Source organism: Elephantulus edwardii, unplaced genomic scaffold (assembly GCF_000299155.1).
Source record: "Elephantulus edwardii isolate Elephantulus edwardi_28Jun2011 unplaced genomic scaffold, EleEdw1.0 scaffold00232, whole genome shotgun sequence".
In the NCBI taxonomy this organism is placed as follows: Eukaryota; Metazoa; Chordata; class Mammalia; order Macroscelidea; family Macroscelididae; genus Elephantulus; species Elephantulus edwardii.
The window spans coordinates 3,444,481-3,469,936 of record NW_006399982.1 but is presented as its reverse complement, the minus strand read 5'-3'; the positions used below and the strand labels follow the sequence as shown (position 1 = coordinate 3,469,936).

The 25,456-nt window shown below is 45.7% G+C and overlaps 1 protein-coding gene across 2 annotated transcripts; it reads left to right on the top strand.

The window, feature by feature from the left end:
- Positions 1 to 1,901: 1,901 nt before the first annotated feature.
- Positions 1,902 to 19,023, top strand: LOC102876151 (chromosome unknown open reading frame, human C9orf24). Of its 2 annotated transcripts, XM_006898508.1 has the most exons (7): positions 1,902 to 2,036; positions 13,321 to 13,465; positions 15,382 to 15,497; positions 16,557 to 16,629; positions 16,824 to 17,058; positions 18,427 to 18,513; positions 18,918 to 19,023. In XM_006898508.1, the coding sequence occupies exons 1-7, from the start codon at positions 1,902 to 1,904 to the stop codon at positions 19,021 to 19,023; spliced, it is 897 nt and encodes a 298-aa protein (XP_006898570.1). The 2 variants fall into 2 exon arrangements, with proteins under 2 accessions (XP_006898570.1, XP_006898571.1); XM_006898509.1 differs by lacking the exons at positions 1,902 to 2,036; positions 13,321 to 13,465; positions 15,382 to 15,497 and having other exon boundaries at positions 16,566 to 16,629; positions 16,824 to 16,899.
- Positions 19,024 to 25,456: the final 6,433 nt, after the last annotated feature.

Genomic DNA, 25,456 nt, shown 5'->3' with positions numbered 1-25,456 from the left:
GGTGTATGGGGCATTTTCTGTGTGACTCTGAGTACACCTAGAAGGCTCCCTGAGTTTGTATCTCCATGTGGAGAGGGGAGAGTACAGTTTCGAAGTAGATCGGTTTGGAAATACATGTGTCTGTGAATATGCATACATGTATGGGGGTGTCTTTTGTGTGCGTACATGTATGGGTGCCTGTGGTTAGAATGTGTGTACTGCTGTCTCTGCTGTTGGCTTGCAGGTGAGGAGAAAGAACAGTGAAGATAGAAAAGAAGAGGTGATTAGGACCATCCCCTGGGCTGGAACTATATAGATCTGTCCTCATGGGACGGAAATGAAAATGCTATAGCCTGCTAAAGCCTGTGCCCTACCAATTTTGCAGCACAGGGCCAAAGTATATATTCCCCATTCCTCGAAGCTGCCACTCCAACATGTTGGCACATTCATTTTCATATATGCCACTGGGCTCACATGCTGCCACCATGCAGTGGACATACCCACAAGCCCACCTTCTGGATACCAGTGCCAAGAGGGAGAAGAGGGAATATAGGAAGGAGTGAGGCTGATGGCTTAGAAAGGTTAGCATCTCTCCCTGTAACACATTCAGGGGTTGCAGCTCTCCTAGTCCCCTACTCTCTCTATCCATCCCTGCCTCCTCCGAGGCAGGGCCCCTAGTTAGATGAGAAAGTGCCAAAGGAAGCAAGGACAGAGAAAGTACCTACAGGACCCACAAGGTTTCTGCTGACCTCATTTGTGCCCATCCTCCCCACTCCTCTCAGCATCCGTACCCCTCCTCATTTGGGTCCCAGAGCCAGGTCTCCCACTCTACCACCACCACCAAGCTCCTTGACTTACCCTTTTAGAATATGGGTACCTCCTGGTTTTCGGGCAGAGCTCCCATCAGGGTTCACATAAACTGCTGGTTTTGCTGCTCACTTACCATGTAACTGACCCTGTGGAACTAGGGAAAGCTCCTTTCCCAAAGGATAAAACTAGCTCCCTGGCAAAAAAGAGCTTTCGACCAAGGCAGTGTGTGTGTGTGACAGGGAGAGGCAGAACACTTATGGGGCAGCTTTGGGGTCTGGGGAGAGTGCATGGTTCCCTCCTTCCCTGTCAGAGCGGTTGGAGGGGAAGAATCAAGGCCTTAGCTTGCCCCCCTGCCACCCTCCCCCTTGTAGATACTGCCTTAACATTCCCTGTACTCTCAGTAGTGGCTGCCACCCAGCTGGTTTCTCCGTGCTCACTAATTTATTTCCAGGAAGGTGTGTGAAAGACATGAGCCGTGTATAATATTTTTTTTAACATTTCCATTGCAGTATTGACCATCATCCTTGGTTGTGTATTGTGTAACATAAATAATATTAAAAGCATCAAACAAGTCAGCTTCAGCTCCCTGCCTGGGTGCGAGCAAGGGGTGGGGGGGGGGGGGGGTCTGGGAAGGGAAGAGAACTGATCCTCTGAATACATAGCTCACTCTCGCTCCACTCACCAGCTCCCAGGCCAAGGCCTGCCACTGCATGATACTAGGCAAGTCACTTGACCCCTCTAAACTGTTTTCTGAGCAATAAAGTGAGAAGCTCAGCCTGGGAGGTCTCTGTGGGCTGTCTGAACTCTTGAACATTGGTCTTTTGAAAAACTTGAAGTGGGAAGGGAGTGGGAGGGTACAAAGGGAATTGGCTCTCTTTGCCTTCCCAGAGCTAGGGCTTAGGCAAGGTGATATCATAATGAGCAATGCTTATCCTGCAGCAGGAGGCAGGGTAGGGTGGTGGCAGGAAGGCTGTGGGGAAGGGAAGCTGAGGGATCACCCACAAGAGGTAGTCATAGCCTCTGGGGACACCTGCCAGACTGGAAGTGTGGGTTATCTAGAGGAGAGCATAGTCACTGAGGCCCAGCAAGAGCCCACCAAGATATCATCCACCATGTTCCTCTTTTCTGCTAAGACTAAGACCCCCATCAGCACCTACAAGGACTCCTACAGGGCTCCCACTTCCATCAAGGAGGTCTATAAGGATCCAGCACTATGGGCCTGGGAACCCAACAAGTTTGTGACCCGGGTAAGTGGAGATTGGTGGGGAGGGAAGGATAGACCAGAGTAGAAGGCTATGGATATCTAGATGATGGGTGGACTGTAGTTGTCAGTATTACACCCACTACTGTCAAGTTTATTTCAACTCATAGAAACTACATTGGGTTTCTAAGGTGTAGATATTTATAAGAGAAACTGCTCATCTTTCTTCCATTGAGCAACTGGTGGATTCAAACCCTTGACCTTTTGATTAGAAGCCTGACACATTATATACTGTATCACTAGAGCTCACTGCACTTGCCAATCTATGATTCCAATTCCTTGTAGCTTCATATGTATATTAGTATGCATTTTATTTATTTGCCTAGGGACAGAATTTACAATGGTGAATAGGAAAGGACTTCTCCTCACAGAATTACTCGGGCTAGGAGGTTAAGGCAGAGAAATAATGATGTTGTTGTTATGTGCCGTCGAGTCGCCTGCGACTCAATAGATAAAGAATAACAGTATTTTTATAAATTGTCCAAAATTTGTAAAAGAAATAGAGTATTAGAACTAGAAAAAACTGCTTAGCTAGGGAAGTCATGGATGATCTTTATCTTGAGGTGATACTGAGCTGTGACCAGCAAGATAAGAACTAAGTATATGAACAGCTGGGGGAAAATAAAGAGTTCCAGGCAGAGTGCTTATAAAGTGCAAAGGAACTCCACCTATAAAGGTGTATGCTTGTGGGATATGCCAGAAAATGTCTCCTAAGCATGTCTCCTTATTGCTGTCTCCTTGTGCTGGGTGACCAAAGGAGTCTGTGCAGCATCCACAAGTGAGTTTGTGATTCTAAGACTTACCTGTGAGTGTCATCCAGCAAAACTTTGTATCCACATGGGTCTGGCACAATGTAGGCACCCAGGATGTATAATGAAGTGCTGGATCCTGCCGTCAAGGAGCTCTCAGCAAACAGGTGAAAAAGTAAGGTTGCCCAGAGTGGAATTTGACCTAGCTGAAGTGCCAAGAATGGAAGGGTATTTCCGGAACTTAGAACTCAAAAAACAGGCCTGCAGAGTGGCCCAGGGAGAGGAGGCATCCAGCAGAAGGGTTTTGAGAAAGGCAGCCTGGGACCAGGACCCACCATGCACTGTACTGCTAAAACAGGGAGAGAATGGTCTAGAGTAAGAGAGGAGTTGCAGACCACCAAAGGAGCTACAGACCACCAAAGCCGCCTTAGACATCCCAAAGAGCATAGGCCTGAGTCAGGCTTTTGAAGCTGGTGGTGTCATGTTCGGATTGTGAGTTACGCTGCTCTTGCTGTAGTGTCAGGGACTGGAGGAGGGTGGGCTGAGGACAGCAAGCACAGTCATGAGGTGGTTGTTGTCATGTACTGTCGATTCACCTGTGACTCAGAGCGACCCTATGTACAACAGCTCTGCTGTTGAAGCCTGCCCTGTCCTAAGCCAGTCTCACTTACTCCAACACGCCTACCCCCATTGCCCCAGTTACTGTATCAATCCATCACATCCAGATTCTTCCTCTCCTGCATTGTCCCTCCACCCTTCCAAGCATGATGTCCTTCTTTAAAGACTGGTTCCTCCTGGCCAAGTACCCAAAGTATGTGAGACAGAGCTTCAAAATCCTAGCCTCCAAAGAGAAATTTGGTTTCACCTTCTCCAAGACAGACTTTTTTTTTCTTCTCTTGGTGGTCATGGTATGTTCAAGTCTCCTCCAGCACCACAACTCAAAAGCATTGTTTCTTCTTCTGTCATTCTTAGTTATGGTCCAGCTCTCTGATACATAGGAAGTAATTGCCAAGACCATAGCCTAGATCACACCTTAGTCTCTAGACTGACATTGTTGCTTCTCAGTACTCTAGAGAGATCCCTGACAGCAGATTTTTCCAATGCAATTCATCTTTTGATTTCCTGACTGCTGGTGCCAAGAGTGTTGATTGGGAGCCAAGCAAGCTGTAATTGTTAACAACCTCCATCTATCATGGTGCTGCCCAGTGGTGAGAATCTTTTGTCTTCTTGATGTTGAGCTTCAATCCATATTGCAGCCTACATTGATGAGGTAGTGAAGGATAAAAGAGGAGGACGTGAGTGGGAAAGGAGGAAAACCATGACAATTAAAAAAAAACTTTTAAAAATAGGAATATTTATAATGACATACATATATTAATTATAAAATTAATGCATGCCTAATGCAGAAAATGGTGATAATTCCAAAAAGCACAAAGGGAAAAGATCCATAGTAACATAATCCCAAATTACCAAAGTGAACATTTTATGGTATGCCCTTTAAACAAAGTAGATATTATTTCTTACAATAGTAGTATCATACTGAAAGAATATTTTGAATCCTGGACATCATATAACAACAACATAATGTATTTAAACAATCTTACATGATTGGAAATTTAATTATGTTGCAGGAATAATAATTTCTTGTACATGTATCTTTGTAAACATCTCTAACTATTTTTGTACATATCTCTTTGAACATATAAATTCCTGTTGTTGTTATGTGCTGTCAAGTGGGAACCAAGTCATAGCTGACCCTCCAGCACATTTTCAGAGGCTGTGAATCTTGCAGGAGGAGATTACCTATCTTTTCCCCTTAGAGCAGCTGGTCAGTTCAAAGCACATGCCCTTGAGTTGGCAGTGCAACTTTGTACCACTAAGCTAAAAGAGCTCCCTATAAATTCCTAGACATGAAATTTTTGAGAGTAAGGGTACACACATTTTAAAGTTACACCTGAAATTGAGTTATACAGATCTGTAACAATTTATGTTCCTACTAGCAAATTTGAAAGCCCTTGACTGTTCACACCCAGTTCTTATATTCCATCAAGTTGGAACCAACTCATAGCTGACTCCAGCAATTTTTCAGAGGCAATAAATCCCATGGAAGGACATTGTCCATCTCTCTTCCTCAGAGCAACTGATGGATTCTAACCACGTGCTTTGGGGTTGGTAGTACAGCTCCTTACTAGAAGAGAATATTAGAATGTATATTGGCGGTTTTCCCTGGTCTAGCTCTCTCCAGACCAAGGAATCTCGCCTGGGAGTCCCCTTAATAAAGTCGCTGTAAGCTTTCAAAAGAAGAAAGTATATCAACACATCATAGTCACCAACTAAATATGAAAAGGAGGAAATATTAGCCTAATTCCAGGATTTGGAGTCCTGGCAACTGGATGAATAGTAGTGCTTCCAATTGAGATTTGGAATAACATATTAGATATTTGTATTCATCTGGGGGGAAAAAAGTATTGAGGATACCTAGGAAAAGATAACTGGTGAGAGAGGTTGTTAGGTATTACTGAGTTGGCTCCAATTCATAGCAACCCTGTGTACAACAAAAACAAATCCTGCCTGCTCCTGCACCGTCCTCACAATCTCTGCTTACTCCAGCCCATTATTGCATCAATGGACACTCCATCTCCTTGATGGACTTCTTTTATCACTGATGCTCTGCTTGTGCAAGCATAAGTCCTTATTCAGGGACTAGCCCCTCCATAACATGCCCAAAATCTGTAAAATGATGTGTTACCATTCTTGCTTCTTAGGAACACTCCAAGTTCATATCTTTTTTGTTGTTGTTTTGTTTTGTTAACAAATGATCCTTTATTGAAATATTTTCATCTGTAGTTCCTTAGCTAGCTGGGCATTCCACAGCACCACTGTTGATGTCTTCTATGATGTCATGAGGGTGACGGCCATCAACATTGCAGCCCACAGATTGGGCAGTTCCCAGGATCTCTTTAATAATTCCAAAGAGTTCTCTGGATAAAGACCGGTGTCACATCTGCCGGGCAATGCCAACAATCTCATCAAAAGTGATATTTCCACTGTGCTTAATGTTTTTCTGCTTCTTTCTGTCTCTGGGTGGTTCCTTGAGGGCTTTGATGATCAGGGCAGAGGCAGAAGGCACAACTTCAATCTGGGCCTGTCTGTTCTGAATGGTCAGTTTCACTGTAATCCTTAGTCCCTTCCAGTCACTGGTGGCCTTGGTAATGTCATCACCAACCTTTTTTTGGAGACAGACCCAGGGAGCCAATCTTGGGGGCCAGAGCGGAAGTGGCACCGACTTCCCCACCGGTACACCTCAGGTACATGACTTTAATCTCGTTGGGGTCGAACTTGGGTGGCATGGTGGAGGCGGCTGGTGTCGGATGAACCCAGATGCGGGACGACCGAAGAGAGTTGCACCGAGGCCTCCTCCGAGCCAAAAGCCAAAAGCAAGTTCATATCTTTCAAGACAGATTTGTATATTCTTTTGGAAGTCAATTATATATTTGATATTCTTTGCCAACTCCACAATTCAAAAGCAGGAATTCTTTTTCAGTCTAATTCATTATCCAACCTTAACGTGTATATGTCATGGCTTGGTTCAGTCACACCTTAGTCTTCAAAGGAACACTGCTGCTCTTTAACACTTTAAAGAGGTCCTTAGCAGTAGATTTTCCCATTGCAATATATCACCTGAATTTTTTGACTACTGTTGCCGTGGTTGTTGAACCAATATTATTGAAATAATGCCATGGTTGTTGAAATAAAATGCAATATTTAACAACTTCAATCATCTCTCCATTTATCATGATATTGTTTCTTGGTCCAGTTTTAAGAATTTTGTTTTCTTTATGTTGAGGTGTAATCCAGACTGAAAGCTATAATCTTTGAGTTTCACTAATGAGTGCTTCAAGGCTTCTTTGTTTTCTGCAAGCAGGTTATTTCATCTGCTTATCACAGATTATTTTTGAGTCTTCAACCAATCCTGACACCATATTCTTGAGTTATTTTCTCAGCAAAGGGAAGAGTTCCAGTCTACAGGGGCAAATTTTGAATCATCAACATATAGTTGAAGTCACAGAGTAGATTAAATGTCAGGAAAAAAGATAAAATGGCCAAGAACTTTGGAGACTATCAGTATTTAAGTAGAATAGTTAGTTAAGGGGAGCTCTGGTGGCCTAGTGGTAAGAAACAGTACTGCAATCCTGAAGGCATGCAGTTCAAATCCACCAGCAGTCTCCTCCCATGCAATTAAGTGCTTCTAAAAACCCGCTGGAGGGTCAACTCGATGGAAAACAACAGCAACAACATAGATAAAGAAAGAAGGGACATAAACACAACTTCAGAAAGATAGGCAAAACAAAGGCGGCAAAAGTCAATGATGTAAAATTCTGGTGCAGACAACAGAAGGGATTTCCTTGGTAAACTGGCCAAAACACCTTTAGTGACAAAAGGAAGAAAAACAGCAGTCAGACTGAAAAGAAAGAAAAGACTTTTAGTTATTGCTATGAAATAGTCTAGAAACTCTAAAGGGCTATCTTTCTTTAAAAAAATCTAAACCCTATATAAAACTGTATCTTTGTTTTATGTTCTCATGGAGGTAAATAGTATGTTTAATGTGTATACAGGACTTCCATAAGGACAAGTCCCAATGCCCAAATTACAAGCAGGAGGTTAATCCTTGTGCTATTTGAAAGATAGTGAGAAACTAAACTTGTAAATTCCAATCTAAACCAGAAGGGAAATAATGTAGTCTCAGATTAATACACACACACACACAGGAAAAAACATGTATCTTTTCTCTTGAAAATATCCTTAATATCATTTTCCAGGTACTGTTCATAGTAACTGTTCAAGGTAAATGAAACATAAACTCAAATTAGAGATACAAAGAAACAATTACCATAAAGTGAGTCAATAAAAACACAGTAGATTTGAACACAAAGGACTTAAAAATTGGATTAAGAAAGTGAAGAGTATAAAATAATTCTTATAAGGCAAATAAAATACCAAATCATGAAAATAAACAAGCAACAAGAGATTACAAAAAAAATATTTTCATACACTGTGAGTGTAAAATGATACAGCCATTATGAAAATTCATATGATGTTGTTGTTATGTCCCGTCAACTCTGGAATAATTCCTCAAAAAAATAATGCTAGAACACTCTGGTGGCCTAGTGGCAAGAAGCTGTGCTGCAATCCCTAAGGCATGTGGTTCGAATCCACCGGCTGCTCCGCAGGAGAAGGATAGGCCATCTCCTCCCATTAACTACCTCTGAAAACCCACTAAAGGGTCACCTATGGCTTGGTTCTGACACTAACATGCACAAGAACAACAACATCACCATATGAACCCAGAAATTCTACATCTAAGTATAAACCCAGAAGACTTGAAAGCAGACTCCAAAAGAGACTTGTACACTAACGTTCATTGTATCACTATTCATAATAACTAAAAGGTAGAAACAACCAAAATGCTCATCAACAGAGGAATGAATACATAAAATGTGGGAAATACATACAACAGACATGTTGCTTTGAGAAAATCTGCTGTCATGGGCCTCTCCAAAGTGCTTTGGTCTTTTAAAAAGACCAAGGTGAAAAAGGCTTTTGATCCAAGCCATGGTTTTGCATCTGAAAGATAGCTAAGGCTAAGGATAATAGAGGAAGAATCAAATGGATACCTTTGAGTTGTGGTGTTGGAGAATAGTGCTGAATACACTATGGACTGTTAAAAGAACGAGTCTGTGTTGGAGGACATGCAACCAGAGTGTTCTTTGAGGCGAGGATGGTGAAACTTCACCTCACATACTTTGGGCATGTTTTCAGGAGGGGCCAGTCCTGGAAAAAGACCTCTTGCTCGGAAAGCTTAAGGATCAGTGAAAGAGAGGAAGACCCTCAACAAGACTGAGTGACAGAGTGACTGTAACAATAGGCTTAAGTAGGACAGGGCAAGGTGTAGATCTGTAGCTCATAGGGCCACAGTGAGACATAGGCAACTTGATGCCACCAAACAGCAAAAACAAGTCAGTGGATTAAATGAAGATTTGATACAAGCCAATCATAAAAGGACAAAGATTGCATGACTTCACACATAAAAATACAGGGAAAGGCAAATATATAGAAACCAAAATGTATTAGTGGTTTTCAGGGACAGGAAGGAGGAGGAAAAGGAAGGTTAGCAATGATGGAGGAACCTGCATTAAGGGTAAGCTTGCACAGTTATTATAACTCTTCCCAATAAGCTGTACACCGGTAAAAGTTGTGTGATAGATACATTTGCAGTGACCCTGTTACTGTTAGATGCCATGTAACACTGTGAACAGATCTGAGCCCTACCCTATCCTTGGCCGTCTTCACTTTCGCTGCCATGCTGAAGTCCATTGTTATTAATCTCTATGTCAGTCAATCTCACTGATAGAAGGTCATCCTCTCTTTCACTGGCCCTCTCTACCTTTCCCAGTAGGATTTCTTTTTCCAATGACACTCCCGCACCCCCTCCCCCCCAAAAAAAAATAGTAACCAAACAAGGTTATATACAAACCAAACAAGGATTTGATTCCTTGTTGGGAAGTTTAGATTTACAGTTTCATGGGCCATCTCAGAGAACTAGCTACTAACATATTTAGTGTTTCTGTTTTACCTTCTAACCCATTGAGTAGCACTAGGATCTTAAAATTTGCAAGTGGTCCATTCAAGGTATAATAATTGGTCTCTCTGCAGCTGGGCCCACAGGAAGGAGAGTCAGAAACAGGACAGGGAATGTGAGGGGAAATGGCTTCATGAAAAGCTGGTTTCTTTAGTGTGAGACTCATTAACAGAACCCAGCTATCATCACTAAACATTTTGCTCAAAGACATCATAGAAGAATTTTGATCAAAAGGAGCAAATACAGAATTTCAAATGTTCATAGACGCTAGGCCTTCTGGAATCATGGAGTGTAGATGACACTCTGAAACTGTTATTTTGCTCATCTTTCTCCTTGGAGTCAGAGTTCTCTAATTTTATAGAGAGATTCTATCAGTTATTAGATATAATAGAACATAGAAAGTTGGATGAATATGAGATTAAAAGTTAATAACACTTCCTTATACCAACAACAGATATTGGGAAACATAATTATTAAAATATATCATTTATTTGAGCAACAGACTATAAACGTAACTAGAAATAAACATAACAAAATGGAGATTTCAGTATAAGCTGGTAAGCTCTGAAGACAGCAACACAGCTCCTGGTCAACTGAAACACTAGGAAACAAAGATAACAGAAATGGATGAGGATCCTGGAGCCCTGAGTTTCAAATATAAGAAGTCATCCAAGCACCAACTAAAGGAAAAAATCTGAAAACACTGAATAAGGAGAAAACACAGTGAATTATAAAGGCCATTTTTACCTTTCCCAGGAGGCTTTATGATCAGTGCAGGAAACCAGGAACTGCAGAGTGTCCACACTAGCTGATGACAAGAAAGATGTGACCTCCCCCTTGATCCTCTAGCCTCCAGAAGATGAAAGGAATGGCTTTGCTCACTCCTAATCACTACCCAGAATATGACCGGCAATGTTCCCTTGGGCCCATCCCAGCTCCCTGTGAGGACAGCGTTGCACCATTTTGTATCTGGCATCATGTGGGGTCCTGACTTTTGACTGGCACTCTTGTTGATTCCATGCCCAGCACAGATCATGTCCACATTAGGAGCACTGTACTGTCCCTCGAGGGTGTCATCCTCAGGGTTGGCAGTGACTATCTCTTCATACCAGCAGAACGTGCTGCCTCTGACTGGGTACTTAGGCTGCACCCATCCCTTGCACTGGACAAGGTACCACCCTTTGCCAGACAGACTTAAGTCAGGTATCTCTGAGGCCAACAGACACTCTGTCTCAGGTTGAGTGCCTCACCTCTTGGTGTCCCCTAGACTGGAATGTTGCTGGCCAGCACTCATCGTGAGCCTCAACCCCCTCTCACATGAACAGAAACTCTGCCCTGACTGGGAACCCCAACTGAATCTTCAGCACACACACTATCCCAAACCAGTCATCTTGCAGAAGCATTTGACTGTGTGGATTAACAACAAATTATGGCTAACATTAAGAAGAATGGGGATCTCAGAATACTTAATTATGCTCGTATGAAACCTAGACCTAGACCAAGAGGCTGTTGACCAAACAGAGCAAGGTAATGCTGCATGGTTTAAAGTCAAGAAAGTTAGTTGCACATCAGGGTTGTATCCTTTCTCCAAACCTATTCAATCTGTATACAGAACAAATCATATGAGGAGCCAGAGTATGAAAAGGAATGTGGCATCAGGATCGAATGAAGACTCCTTAGCCTCATGCAGATGACACAATCTGTAGTTAGTGTACAGGATATATAGATATATAGAATTCAATGAGTTAAGATTTCTGCATATGTACTTTTGTGCTCTCCTGAAGCCTCTCTGAAACTACAGTAAAAGGATATTTAAGATATAAGCCCACGAGGATGGAGAGAAAGGAGAGGGGGGAGGCAACAAAATTTTGGAAGACAAGTGGAAACTGACTTAGCACATCTAAGAAATCTCAATGCAAATTTATTAAGTGGGAACCCAAGACATAAAACAAAACTGCAGAATTTTCAAAACGTTCCAAATTGGCAGTGCTAAATTTCTCTAAAGTTGGAGATGGAGCAGGACCAAAGCAAAAAGAAATAGTTTAAATCTGTCTAAAAATCATATCAACCTACTAAGGCCTTGGAGTTTATGCCATTGGTTGACTGTCCTCATCCACAAGTATCAGAAGGCTTACTTTTTGGAGAGAACTGTAGGACAGAGAAACCTAGGCCTAGTTTAAGACAGGGGATGATGATAATAAAAAAATCAGATGGTCCTTCACCCACTGAATTAAAAAAACCCCACAGTATCATCTTGTCCATTAGATTCTCACTAGCAACTAAGCCATTACTATCAAGCCAGAGACTGCAGATGAACTCTTCTGAAGAACATGATCAGCACAAGAAGAAAAACCAACAGATACTGTCATCAGGGTCTATAAAAGATGGTCCAGCCAGACCACCCTGTAGTGAGGCTCATGGTTAATAAAGAACACCTATCACTCAAAGCCTCTAAAACCCTTCTCTGTCTTCTTAAACATGAGCAGATAATGAAAGGTTACACTTAGGTAAGGAAAGGCTTTATCAGAAAATTCTGTCAGCTCTTCTGAATGACTATTTTTATACTTCTAAGTGTGATGTATATTAGTTAGTGACAATGTTTACGAGTGTGTGTGGATGGACATCAGTATGTATAAGTGTGCTGGGCACACAGATAGGTGTGCATACCTGGACCTATGTGTTTGTGTGTGAAAAGCTTATAGGAGTGCCACATTATGAGGGGGTGGGCCCACACCATGAGGGCATCAACCCTGAACCCACATTCCCCCACATTCTGCTCCACTTTCACCTGTATTGGAGCGTGATTGTTCAGATCTACCCACTGAAGAGAACTTCAGCTGGAAAGATAACCCAAGAAGTCCCTGCTGGGGACTATTCAGGTGAGTGGAAGTGCTGGGAGCAGCAAGGCCTCGTCCCTGGCTAAGAAAAACCTCTGCTCCTTAGATCATGAGAAAATGTGGGTTATAACATACCAGCCCTGCACTGGTATCAGCCTATTATGAGGAAGTCCTTTATGTTGGGTGCCTCACCCTGTGACCCCGCTACCTGCTCACATCAGCTGCCTGTAGAGACCCACAACTTGGTATTCGACCCTTAGGTGAAGAATGTGGGAGGTTTTGATTTGGGCTTCCACATATTTAGCCAAGAAAAGGCTTTTGGGATGAGATTATGTGAATCTCAAGAAGTGGAGAAACAGGGGAGGGAAAGAAGGGAAAATGTGCATCAGTGAATGAATTAAAAAAAAAGCAGAGGAGGTCAAGGACCTGGATTGAGATGATGGTCAAGATAGAGGAGGTCGAGGACCTGGATTGAGATGATGGTCAAGATAGGATGATGACTAGGGCGAAGTGAAGTTCAGAGTCAAGGGTAACTATTAGAGACACAGTAGAATGAAAGTCATGTTGGAGTCAGGGAAATAAATTTTAAAGTAGGTGCCTCTCTAGATTCACCCTTTTAACTCCTTCAAGAGACCTGCCTAAAAGACCTACTAAGGCAGACAGTCCCCAAGGCAGCCAACCTCTCCTGAGGTTCCAGATTGTTAGGGGAGACCAGGAGCTGCTCAGGAATGCACAATCTAGAAATAGGACAGGAAGATCCAGCTCTGCCTGCTACCAGAAAGCTCCCATTCAAGAACAGGACAGAAATTAGAAAGACAAAAGCCCACTTTGACCCAGGGAAAGTGCCTGGCTCCGAGGCCTAGGCTTTGACGGAAAGGAGGAAAGAGTGATTGATTATGCAGTAGAGGACTAAAGCTGGCATATACTCTTCCTGGCACAGAAAAATAGGAGAGAAGAGATCCACCTGGGCTGGCTTTCTCTAGGACTGTACCTGGGTCCAACAAGTGGGTCTTGAGCCACTTGCTACCCTCTCCCCTTACCCAGGGCCTGACTCAAACCATGGAGCGCCACATGGACCCTGATGCCCTGCAGAAGATGATCAGATGTGCTGTGCAGGAATATAGCTGTAAAAACTCTATACCAGGTCACCCTTACTTCCCTGAAAAGTATTGGCTTTCTCAAGAAGAAGGTAGGTCCTCATTCCCTATCTAACCCTGACCCCCACAAGGACCCCAATAATAACCTTCCACTTGGATCATGACACGCCCCCTCCTCTGATAGTACCTTAAACTTAAACCCCCCATGACCTGAGCTTCTTTCCTGACCAACCCCACTCCAAGCTGATTCCCAACCACCTGATCTGACCTCAACCCTAGAGGAGGTCCAGACCTTAACTTCTGGAAGCTTTGTGTCAGTGCAGCAAGGCTAGGGGAAGCCTAGATCTTATCCTTAGAGATGGAGAGAGAATCAACCTCCTTCCAACAAGTAATGTCAACATCCCTCTAAAAATATTCCAGATTCCAGCCCTTCCTATCTTGTTGGCTCCCCTGTTTCATCTTCCCATCCAATCAGGAACCCCCTCTGCCTCACCATAACCTCTTCTTCCTGACCTTAGAAACTTTTCTAATCTTTTCTTGTCTAAAAATGTTCCTCTCATCATAGCCAATATTCTCAGAAGCATAGTCTATACTTAAATATCTCCTTTGGTTAGATGTTTATGGTTTGTTTCCTGCACATACCATAAAGCAGGAAGTCTTGTTCTATTCACACCCTCCACCTAGAACAGTGTCTGGCTTCCCTACAACAGTGTTTGGCTTCATAAATGTTTACTGAGTGAAATGATGAAGAACTGAAATTGGGAATCTATACTGCCTACCTTCAAACACTAGAATTATTCTTGTATAATTTTAACTGCCAAATTCATCTTTACCATTAGAGACCTATCCCATGCATTTTACTCCATGATCACTCTCTACTTCTTGAAACTCTTCCCTTCCTCAGCATCCCTGATTTTTCCTTATTTGCTTGGGCCTCTTGTCCACATTTGGGAAATGTGAGGCTTCTCAGGCTGCTGTACTGGACTGTCTTCTTACTTCACTCCAACTTTGAAGCTGTTTTATCTAACCCATGGTTTTAAGTATTGACAGCTCTAAGTCTTTATCTTAATCCTTGGTCCTTACCAGAATCCTATTCTTCTTCACTTGACACTGGTCACCTTTACCTGGATGTCCCCAAACATCTTACAGTCTAAGTCTCAATATCACATACCTACACACACACACATATTCCTCTATGATTTCCAGTTTTCCTTTTGTAATATCCCTTACATCTGTTCTTACAGACTCAGGGAGAAGATTAGTAAGGCATGGTAGGCTTAGGTGACTTGGTTAGATTATTTTGTAAAGAAATACCACAGCTTTTATTGACTTCTGCACGTTAGGCATGCGGGCCAGTAGGCTAATAATAACTTTCCATATGTCAGTCACTATTCTAAGTGTTTTATGTATATTAACTGAAACCTCACAACAACTCTTTGGATGAGAAGTTGAGGAAACTTAGACACAGCAAAATTCATCAACTTGACCAAGGTCCCAGTCCCACACAGCCAATAACTAGCAACTCTGATGTCTGAACCCAGGAAGTCTGTTTGCAGAGTATAACCACATTATACTCCTAGTTAAGGCACTACAGAGACACAAGGGTGGGCTGATGGTGGACTGGAGAAAAGGGGATAGATTCAAATGATTTTAGGAAAGCAGAATAGGCAAACTTTGGTACCTGGGTGTAGGAGATGAGGGAAAGGGAGGAACTAGGAAGAGGTCCCTTTTCAAATTTAGTTGATTCAGAGAAGTTAATACCAAGATGAAAAGTGATTCGCTCAGAGCAACCAGAGTCCACTCCAAAGCTTGCCTTGGGGAGAAATAGGCAATATCTCAGCTTTTAGGACTAGTTTGGAGCCAAGCTGGGAGTAGGGACTGGCCAGAGGGACAGCTTTGTGCTGGGGACTAGAGGAGAAACAGCTGAGTGGGGAGTGAAAGGTGTATCCGATCCTGGGATAAGGAATAACACTGGGATAAGGAATAACATTGACACCTTATGATCCAGCAGAGAGATGCTGCCCAAACTATCTGTATGGCAATCAATGTGTCACGTGGAGGACAGGACCTTGCAACAGCATCTGCTGGAACAAGTACACCACCTGCCTGCCACCACTGTCCAAGGTAGATACTTTGGGCCAATACAGACACTTGGGGCCGGAGATGCATCTCTCTTCCCCATCCCAGGCACAGGGGCTGATAACTATCAGTAATTTCCCATTCCTTTCCTATCAACAATGCTCCAGGATGGTTCCTGAGACCCCAACCTTTTTAGGTACCTTGAATGCCAACTTGTTAAGATGGGTCCCCTAAGTTCTAATCTCAGATCAGCCTGTGTGAGGAAATTGTTGGCATGCACTCCAAAGTGCTATTTTTTGGAAGTTTGTCAACTGCTCCCTACTCCTGTGAGGTGGTCCCTATGACACTGGGGTGGTCTGGTGATAAGTGGAACATGTCTGTTCTACCCTCCTCTCTTTTGTGATGTGAGCAGAGAAAACAGGAAGAGCAAGGTCACTCAGAGAAAGCACCCCCCCCCCAAAAAAAAAAGTCATTCCAATTTAGGAGGCTGTAAATATCCACCTGAGGCGATTGTCTTGTTTTCCTGGCCCCCCTCAGCTTATAGGTTCAACAGCCAAACATCTAAAGCTCTAACCAGCAGTCCTCCTTAGGGGCAATACAAATACAGGAAATGCTTCTAAGGAGGCAGGTGGCCCGTCTGGCCGCAGGCCCGAGGAAGAGAAGAGATGTGTGAGGATACAAGATCAGAGCAGTGCTTCCTAAACTTAATCTAATGTTGACCTCGGGCTGATCAGAACTTTCTCAAAAATCGGAGCTTTTCACAAGTTCCTCGGGTGGTTTTGACAGCAATATTGAAAAATCTCTTATTAAGAGAGACCCAGCTAGATGTCAAAGCTAGACACAGCTAGGCAAAAAAAACCTGAGCGGGCCAAAATCGATGATCATCTTGTAAGGCAGGATGGTCAGAGGCCCCCTGGCCTAGCCTTGTCCACCCACGCCAGCTCCCCCGGGAGGCGGAGCAAACGCGTTGCCTGGGAGACAAGTCCAAACACTCGAAGTGGAGCCACGGGAGGCCGCTATCTGGGTTGGGGGGCCTGAGAGGTCTGCTCCAAGATAGGCGCTCTTCTCCGCCAGAGACTGAGGGAGCCCTTGTGCCATTTCCAGGAGACCGGGATGGAGATGGTAGTTCGACAGCCCTTGGAGTGCCCTCCTAAACCAGAGCGCCTCAATGCCTACGGTAACCAGAGTGCAGTGGTGAAGGGACACGGGCAGGGTGAACGCTGGGAACAGGACGAGAGCCGATGGCCTAGGAAGGGAGCCTTAAATATGGCCTCCCTTTTTCATTTTTTGCTCCACCTCTCCCTGTCTCTGACCCTGGACCTTCCCTTCTCTGTGTGTCGCTGTCTTTGGGTCTTCATGGTTCGGACTCAGAGCGCGAGGTCGTGGCGAACATGCTGAATTCACTGTCCCGGAGGCAGCCACTGCCACAGATCACCCCCCGATGTGCGTGCATGGACCCGCTGCCGGGCCGCCTGCCCTGCCAGGGTTACGAAAGCCCTTGCTCGGGTCGCCACTACTGTCTGCGAGGGATGAACTACTGCGTCGCAGGACCAACCTGCCTTCAACGCCGCCTGAGGCCTGTGTGCTGCACTCAGCCGACTGTAAGGTTCGCAGGGCTTGGCCAGTTTCAGCCGGGCCCCGCCCCAACAGACCCCGCCCCCGAAGCACCACGCCCTCTTAGGGCCCGCCCCATCATGCCCCACCCCAAGTTGTCCTGCCCCCTGTCGGCCACGCCCCCTAAAGACTTTCCCCTTGTATTCCCGACCCCCAAGCTGCTCTGCCTCCTGTGGGCTCCATTCCGGAGTTGTCCCGCCCCCTGTGGGCCCCGGCCCCAGGCGTCCCCTCCGCGTAGGCCCCGCCCCCTAAATATCCCGCCTTCTTAGGTCCTGTCCCAACGTGTCCCGCCCCCTGTATGCCCCACCCCCAGGTTGCCCTGCTTCCTGTGGGCCCCGCCCCAAAGTGCCCCGCCCCCTGGTGGATCCCACCTCCAAGGTGTCCCACCCCCTATGCGCTCCGCCCCCTCCTTTATAATCCACTGCTAGGTTGCGTTTCTAGACTTTTCTGAAAGCACTAAAGAAATGAGGTGGGTGGAGAAGCAGTACTAAGGTTCCCTCAGTCCCAAACCCGGTCCCTTCTGAAAGGGCTCATGATCAACCTGTTCTGGGAGATCCTGCCAAGGGTTTTAGAGGAAGAAACCTAGAAAGCTAAGACATCACTTACCTTTTTCACGCCTACCGGGCGGATCCTTACCTCCCTTGGTATCCAACTGTGGGACGCAGATCTTAGCCAAAGAGATGTCATGGAAAAGCATTCTCTTTTTCTAGCTCTCGGGTTTCCTGTCGGTGATAGGCTGGAAGCTAAGGGGACAAGGAAATTACCAGAGGACCCTTGCTCCCCACCGCAGCCCCTCCCCCTCGGGTATAAGGGCTGGAGAAGTAGCCCTCTCCTTGAGGAGACAGGCCAGGATAAGAACACAAAAGTCTGCGGTCAGTCTAGAAAGTTGGCAGAACCGGGTCCTGAAATCCTTTCTGAACTCACCATGGTGATTCCCCTTACACTTCCAAGCCAAGAGACTTTGTTTTGTGTGAATCTGGGTCTTAACCTTAACATGGTGCGTGGGTAGGTAGGCTAAGTGCCTGGGCGGGGCTCAGGAACATCTGTTTCTGCAATGAAAACCATTTCTCTGTTTCATGGAGAAAATGCTGTCCTATATTAGGGAGCTGGGGCTCCTAGATCTTCAAACTATCCGGAGTTTGACCCTCCAACAGCCTGGCCTGGGAGCAGAAGCAGGGCCTTAATAAGGGGAGGGGGGGCTTCCTGGAGGCAGGGCAGGCGCGCAGGCTAAGGGGACCACAGGAAAGCATCCTGGAGCTTTGAGACTGATGCCTGCCTGAAGCGCCCTACAGAAGCATGATCTGTGTTGGGGTTTAGGGAGGACTTACCAAAAGGCCCCACGCAACTCTTTCTCCTTCAGAGCTGTATTTTCCCACCATTACCGTCCCGGACTCCAATGTGCTGTTACAGCTGCCCCACCGCCATACTACCCTTATCCCAACCTTAGGTAAGTCTCGCACACAAGTGCATGTACCAAGACTGCCTGGGCACTGTCAGCGATTTAGCTGGGGTGCGAAAGGGCCACGGTAGTGCACTGACTGGAAGATGCCACGAGGGGGCGCAAGTACCACAAGGAAGTAAAAACCAGTTGAGCTGTAAAAGACTCCCCCCATGACAGGAGTTGGAGTTGAGTAATGGAACTTAAAAGTCAAGAGATAAGGACTAAGGATTCAGGGCTTGAATAGAATTAAGAAGTCAGTGAGCAGGTAACGGGAAGAGCAGGCATTGGGAATCAGAAATGAAGCAGCAGGATCTGAGGTCAGTATTGGAGCCCAGGGTCATTATTAGGGGGCATGATGTTGGGACAAAATCAGCATGGAGATTAAAGTCATGACTCATCTCTCCACACAGATGGGACACAAGTCACTTCAAGAGGACCGGTGGTGCCTTGAAAAACAACTACATTATCCACCCAGAGTTTGTGTCTGAGTCCTATCCTGAATATGGCTGCTGGTAGAGCCCAGGCTGGCCAAGCCAACAGGGCGAAGCAATAAATAAACAAATGCTTTATCCCTAGAAGTTGTCCAGTGTTCTTACTCAGCAGGATCTGACAGTGAAGGTTCTGCCACTCAAGTTTCTGCCAAACTTCAACAGAAATCGAGTTTCTCAGAGTCACCTTGTTCTGAGTCAGCCCCACCCTAATCTCAATATTTCCTTGGTGGCCCTAAAAGACCGTTCTGCCACAAAACAGTAGTCCTACAGTCAGCTGGTATCCTCCATTCCACTCCAGAGCCTAAACATGGAGTCATCTAGCCATTGAAAGGAAGATGATTCCTTTGTTGTTGTTAGGTGTCCTTGAATTGACTATGACTCATAGAGACCCAGTGAACAACAGATCTGAACCTTGCCCTATCTGGGAACATCCCCATTATTTCTGTCATGCTCAGGCCCATTGTTGTAGCTACCATATCAATCCATCTCTTTGAGGATTATATTCTTTTTCATTAACCTTTCCCAGTATGTTTCTCTCTCAGGATGTTTTTTTCCTGAAAATTTGCCTAAAGTGAAATGAAGTTTCATTGTCTTTGCCTCTAAGGAGCACTCTAGCTGCCCTTCCTTCAAGACAGATTTGTTTGGCAGTCAATATCATTCATCAACAATTCAAAGGCCTCTGTTCTTCAGTCTTCATTATTCACTGTCTAACTTTCAATTGCATAGGAAGCAACTGAAAAATACCATTACTTGGATCCGGCTTTAGTCTTAAACTGACATCCTTGCTTTTTAGCACTCTGGAGAGGGTTTTAACAGCAGATTTCCCCTATGCAACACATCTTTTGATTTCTTGACTGCTGCCAAAATGGGTGTTGGTTGTGGATCCAAGTAAAATTAAATCCTTCAAACTTCAGTCTTTTCTCCATCTATCATGATGCTACCTATTGATCCAGTGATAAGGATTTTTGTTTTCTTGATGTTGAAATGTAACCTATTTTTAAGGCTGTAGTCTTTGATCTTCTGCAGTAAGTGCTTCAAGTCCTCCTCACTTTCTGAAAGCAAAATTGTGTCATCGGCATAACACAAGCGTTTGGTGAGTCTTCCTCTAATACTGCTGCCACATTCTTCTTCCTGTAGTCCAGTTTCTCAAATGATTTGTTCAACATACAGATTGAATAGGTATGAAAAAAGAATACAAACTAGATACACATCTTTCCTGATTTTAAACCACACGGTATTCCCTTGTTCTGTGCAGACAACTGCTTCTTAGTCTATGTGTAGGTTTCACATGAATACAATATACACACTTTGTTATGATCTACAGAGAGTATACTTTGTTAAGATTTACACAGTCAGGGGAGCTCTGGTGGCCTAGTGGAAAGAAGCTGTACTGCAATCCCAAAGGTACATGGTTCGAATCCACCAGATGCTCTGCCGGAGAAGGAGGGACAATTTCCTCCTGTACTAGTCAGAACTGATTTGACAGTACATACACAAAAAATAAAATAAAAATTTATAAAAGATTTACACAGTCAAATCCCTTTGCATAATCAATAAAACACAAACATTTCTGGCTAGTCCATCTACATTATGTTTATGCAAATAATGCATGCATTGATTTTGCAACCCCATCACTCCCTTGAAGGTTAGTTTCCTAGTCACACTACTATATTCAAGCTGTATGTGCTGTAAGTGAAGAATATGATACTCCCACTCCATGAGGCCCTCCCTGACAGCTCCCCTCTAGGCCCCCAAATTTGTCTCTTGCATCTCAATGGACCCAGAATCCTCCATTCCAGAGTCAGTTCTGTCCCTACACTTAAAGCCCTGTTCTCACAATCTAATCACAGGTACCCAAAATTCTTTGCTGAAACATCTTTACTCTCTGTACCCAAGTTCAAGGTGTCCAAAACATAATTGGAGGGTCTCAAGAACAAGTTTAAGATGCATTAAAAACTCTTCTTCTCTGTCCCAGGGAAAAAGAGGTGGGGTGTTCTGGAATCTTTGGGATTTCCTTTCTGTCAAAGTATGAAACCTCAGTGTTGCACTCCCTTCACCTCTCTGTGAGGGGTCATTTTCTAAATAAAAGCTGCTGCCCTATAAGTAACCAGGTTGGGGGGAGTTGAGGTGGGGGTGGAGAGAATACCAAGTGGAAATTAGTCTTCCCACTATCATACATTGGATAATGCTGATCTATTCCGGTAGGAATCCAGGCCCCCTCTCTGGCACCCTTTTTGGGCTACCCCTGCATTACACTCAGATCCTACCCACGTTTCGCTACCTTTTTCCACCACAGGGGAAAACTGAGAACTTTGTCAGAGAAACCAAGCTGGTTTTCCACTGGAGTGAAGGAGTACAGAGGGCTGACGCTGCCACTTTACACTTTGACTCTCTCCCTCTCAAACACATCCCAAACCAGCAGGAAAGTGCAAGAACTCCAATGAGCAACCGTGCGCCTCCGTCCAGAATTACATTTCTTAGGTCGCCAGGGGCCGAGCCCCGCCCGCCTGCGGGTAGATGTCGGCCCTGCGGAGGCGGGCCCGCAGGCCCGCTGGAGGGAGGACTCGGACAGCCTGGAGCTGGGCGCCCAGCAGCGCGTAGAAGGTGGGGCGCAGGGGCGGGGCCTGAAGCCCGCGTGACAAGGCGGGAGGCGGAGCCGGGCCCCGGGGGCGGGGCTGGCCTCTGTGGCCCGGGGCCGAGACTGGACGGCTTGGGCGGGGCGGAGCCGCGGAGGCAGGCCGGAGGAGAACGCTCGGTGTCCCCCGGCAGGGCACCACGCCACCCCACTTCAACTTCTGGTTAGCGTGCAGGCAATCTGCAGGAGCCTCCAACCCCACTTCTGTGGCTCCATCACTGCCTTGGGTGAGCCCAGTAGGAGATCCTTGGGGCGCTGCTAAAGGTGAATTAATTTCCGGACTGTTTTTTTCTACAGATGAGTGGGTGAGGCCAGAGGCATATCTAAGATAGGGCAGGTAAGGCTTGCTCTAGGGTGTCTCTTGAAGGGGAGGGTGCCACTGAGCAGGTTCTATTAACCCTTTATGGCCCTATATCTTTACTCAGGCATGTCAGACATCCGGAAGCACAGGAGGCCGGGTGGGGGGTGGGGAGAGGCCGGTGAGGACAGTATGTATTTGCACCCCGTAGTCCAAGGAAGTGTAGTGTTGGTGAGGCTCAGATGTTTGAATGACATTCCCAAGGGCCAAAATATTAAATGCGTCGGAGTGAGGCTGCGAGGCAAGAAGGAAAAAGTTTCTCTTAACATGTTCCCACTCTCAAGGTCTTGCAATTGGGAAGAAATTGCAATTTAGAGATTGCCCAGGTGCACCTTACCCTCGCTGCCCCGCCCCCCCAGGTGGGACGAACTCAGACGCCTGGGTTTTTATTTGGGCTGCAGCTTCTTACAGGCAGCAGGCCCACTTGACCTCAGTTGCCCTCTTTGGACAGTAGCTACCAAGCGAGGCGATGGGGGTGGGTGCAGAGTATTCCAAGCTGGAGGAGCTGTCACTGGATCCTTGCCGATCCTGTCATTAGTGGGGAGGAGGGGGATGGGCCAGATCTAGTTCCCTTTGACATTTCCACCCCCCTGGGATCTGTGTAGACTCAGCTTAGGGGCTGGCAGCCAAGGCTGAGATCTGGTGTCCAGGAGAGAGAGGCTCTAAGCAGGGTCAGATCCCACCTGCTGACATTAGCCCCACCTGCTGATATTGGCCTGGGTCTCTAGAGTCATAGTTAACACGGGAACCACAGTTTTTTCCCAACTTGCCTCTTCCACAAATTCCTTGCCCACAGCTTTGGTACCAGAAGCCATTAAAATGGCCCCATTGCTTTCCTGAAGAAGCTTTCCTGGGCTACCAGGAGCAAGCAGCAGCACCATGCCCTAGGGAAGGCAGGCCTCACACATATCTGCCTTGAAAACCTGTCCCACCATCCGTGACCACACAGCCCCTTTGCTCTCAAGCACTTTGCAGCAAGTTCAGCCCATAGTCCCTCAACTCTTCCAATTTATGCTGGGTGGGATGGGCTTTGGATTCAAACAGCCTTGCTACCTGCTATCTTCAGACAAGTCTCTTTTCCTATTTAGGCAACTGTTTTCTTCTGTTAAATGGGCACCACGGCTATACCTGACACTCAGCACTATTAAGGTTGGATGCTATGATGGCATTTGAATGCCTCTGTGGACTGGGTACCCAGACCTGAGACCTCTCTTCACCAAAGAACTTTAAAATCTTAGAAAAGTCAGGTTCTTAAAACCCAAGTATTGGAGAGAGCCTTCAAGGTCGCTTTGGTGGCCTCTTTGTACTTGAGAGGCCATGAGATGAGCTGGCTTTAATATGAAAGTTTTGAAGACCTTCTCCCTTATTCTTTTCATACACAGAATGGGGCATTGCTTTTCTTGAATGAATGAATATAAAAGCACAGCACGTCTGGCCTGGGCTGCCTGTGGGTCGTCTTTGAGTTCTGCTCAGCTTGAGAACATCAGCTAAAGGCCATGCGTGGCCTGCATTTTCCAGCAGAGCTCTTCCAGCCTGTACCTACAGGAAGGCAAGTTCATAGTGGGACAGGAGAAGAAAGGTCAATTGTGTATGCAGAAATCAGAGAGGAAGGGCAGTAAGAGGTTGTTTCAGTCCATTTAGGGCCAATCAACTAAAGGGGGTGGGGGCAGGAAGCACCTGAAGCCCTGCAATGGAACCTCCTTAGAGGAGAGCATTGTGAGGGGCTGTGTACTCGTATGTGGGATCAAAGTTCTCCTCTACATGCTTGGTACTCATTAGTCTCTGCCCTGGGAGGTGAGGGCCCTTAGTAGTTCTAGCATTTCCTTGGAAGGAGCTGGGGACTCAGACACTGGCATCTGGGAGGAGACTAATTACTGTTTGTAGTCCTTTCTCCTTTCCCCTAGCTGGAGCAGTGCTAGCAGGCAGGCTGGCTGGCTGTATGTTTGTCTGCCTAGTGCTGTTTCTTTGTTGGACTCTGCCCTAAGGGCTGGCACAGGAAGGGTTAGGGGCCTTGAGCAATAGATTGGGGCACAACAACATCTTTCAATCCCATTTCTTTGCAGCCATAGCTAGACATTTAGTGTAATGTTTGTAAGCATATGGGTGTGTGGTGGTTGGTCTCTGATTGCTAGAAAGCTAATAGTTGAGGTGGGTGAAGGTGAAAGACATCTTTGGAGCAGAATTTATGTCGGGGGAAGAATGATATTGGTAGTCATAGGACAGGCCTGGCTGGAAAGGAAGTGAAAAAGGCACTTGAGACCACATCATACCCTGGGCTTCTGCAAGACTTATGCTTCAGGACTTCATCTTGGGAGACATGAGTGCTCTCTGAGCTAGGGAGAGATGGGATCTGATAAGTGCTTTATAACGATCACGTGGTTGCTGTGAGCAAGAGGCACTGAAAGGGATGGAATTGGGGGCAGGGAGGCCTACTCTGGGAAGTGTTGCAATAATATAGGGGAGAGATGGTGATGCCCAGACTAGAGCCAAGGCACCACGACAGTCACTGGGTGCATGGTGAAGACTGAGCCACGAGGTGACTGGCTCACCTTCATCACCTACCAGCTCTCCAGGGATCAGAGGTGCAATGCTGGGAGCAGAGGAAATGGACTAGCGGTCAATGGCTGAAAGTAGGTGAAGGAGAAAGACTGTTCTCTTACTAACCAGGCCCTAGGACTCTGCCTAGCTTTGGAGATCTTCTCTATTATCCAGATTTAATGTGGTTTATAATATTGGATCAAATTCCAAGCCTAAGCTATCATTTTTTCCTCCTACCTGTCCTCCTCCAGAGAAGGGGAGGGAGCCTACTGCTTCATTAAAGGTCCCAAAGAGCTAGCTGACCAATCCCCCTTCTTCCACAATGGCCATACCTTGGGGAGACCAGCTCCGCAGCAGTCCCTTCCTCTTCTCTTCAGTCTGAACTATCTCTGTGTGTGACTCCAAACTGCCTTTGGCCTTCTTTGGGTTTGTTTTCCCTAGTAGAGAAAAATGAGACTGTATGCCCCCTCCCCTCTTCCCAGTCACAGAGTTCTAATTTTGACAAGCCTTGGGGCCATAAGCTGAAGAAAATACAGATGGATAACCCTGGTCACTTGCCTCTGATCAAATCCTGAGTTCTTCCCAAAATATGTTGTTATGTGCTGTCAAGTGGGAAGTGACTCATAGCTGACGCTCTAGCAAGTTTTCAGAGGCTGTAAATCGCACAGAAGGAGACTTCTCATGCGGCAGTTGGTGGATTTGAACCACTTGCCTTTGGGTTGGCACTGCAACTCCTTACAATTTAGCCAACCAGAGCTCCTTTCTACAAATATATATCCTATTTTCTTGCTACAGTGAATGGGTTCACTATGGGAGTAAGATTCATCTCTCTCTTCTTCCAGACTCCAGAAGATCAGATTCTGATGGATTTGCTCAGATGGCCCATCCTTCCTTATCTAGGTGCTGATGCCTCACGAGAAGAGCCAA

Coding starts and splice junctions, on each gene's coding strand:
- LOC102876151 (XM_006898508.1), top strand. CDS start 1,902: ATGTTCCTCTTTTCTGCTAAGACTAAGACCCCCATCAGCACCTACAAG. Junction 13,466..15,381: donor TTGGCTTTCTCAAGAAGAAG/GTAGGTCCTCAT, acceptor CTTATGATCCAG/CAGAGAGATGCTGCCCAAAC. Junction 16,630..16,823: donor AGAGCGCCTCAATGCCTACG/GTAACCAGAGTG, acceptor GTTCGGACTCAG/AGCGCGAGGTCGTGGCGAAC.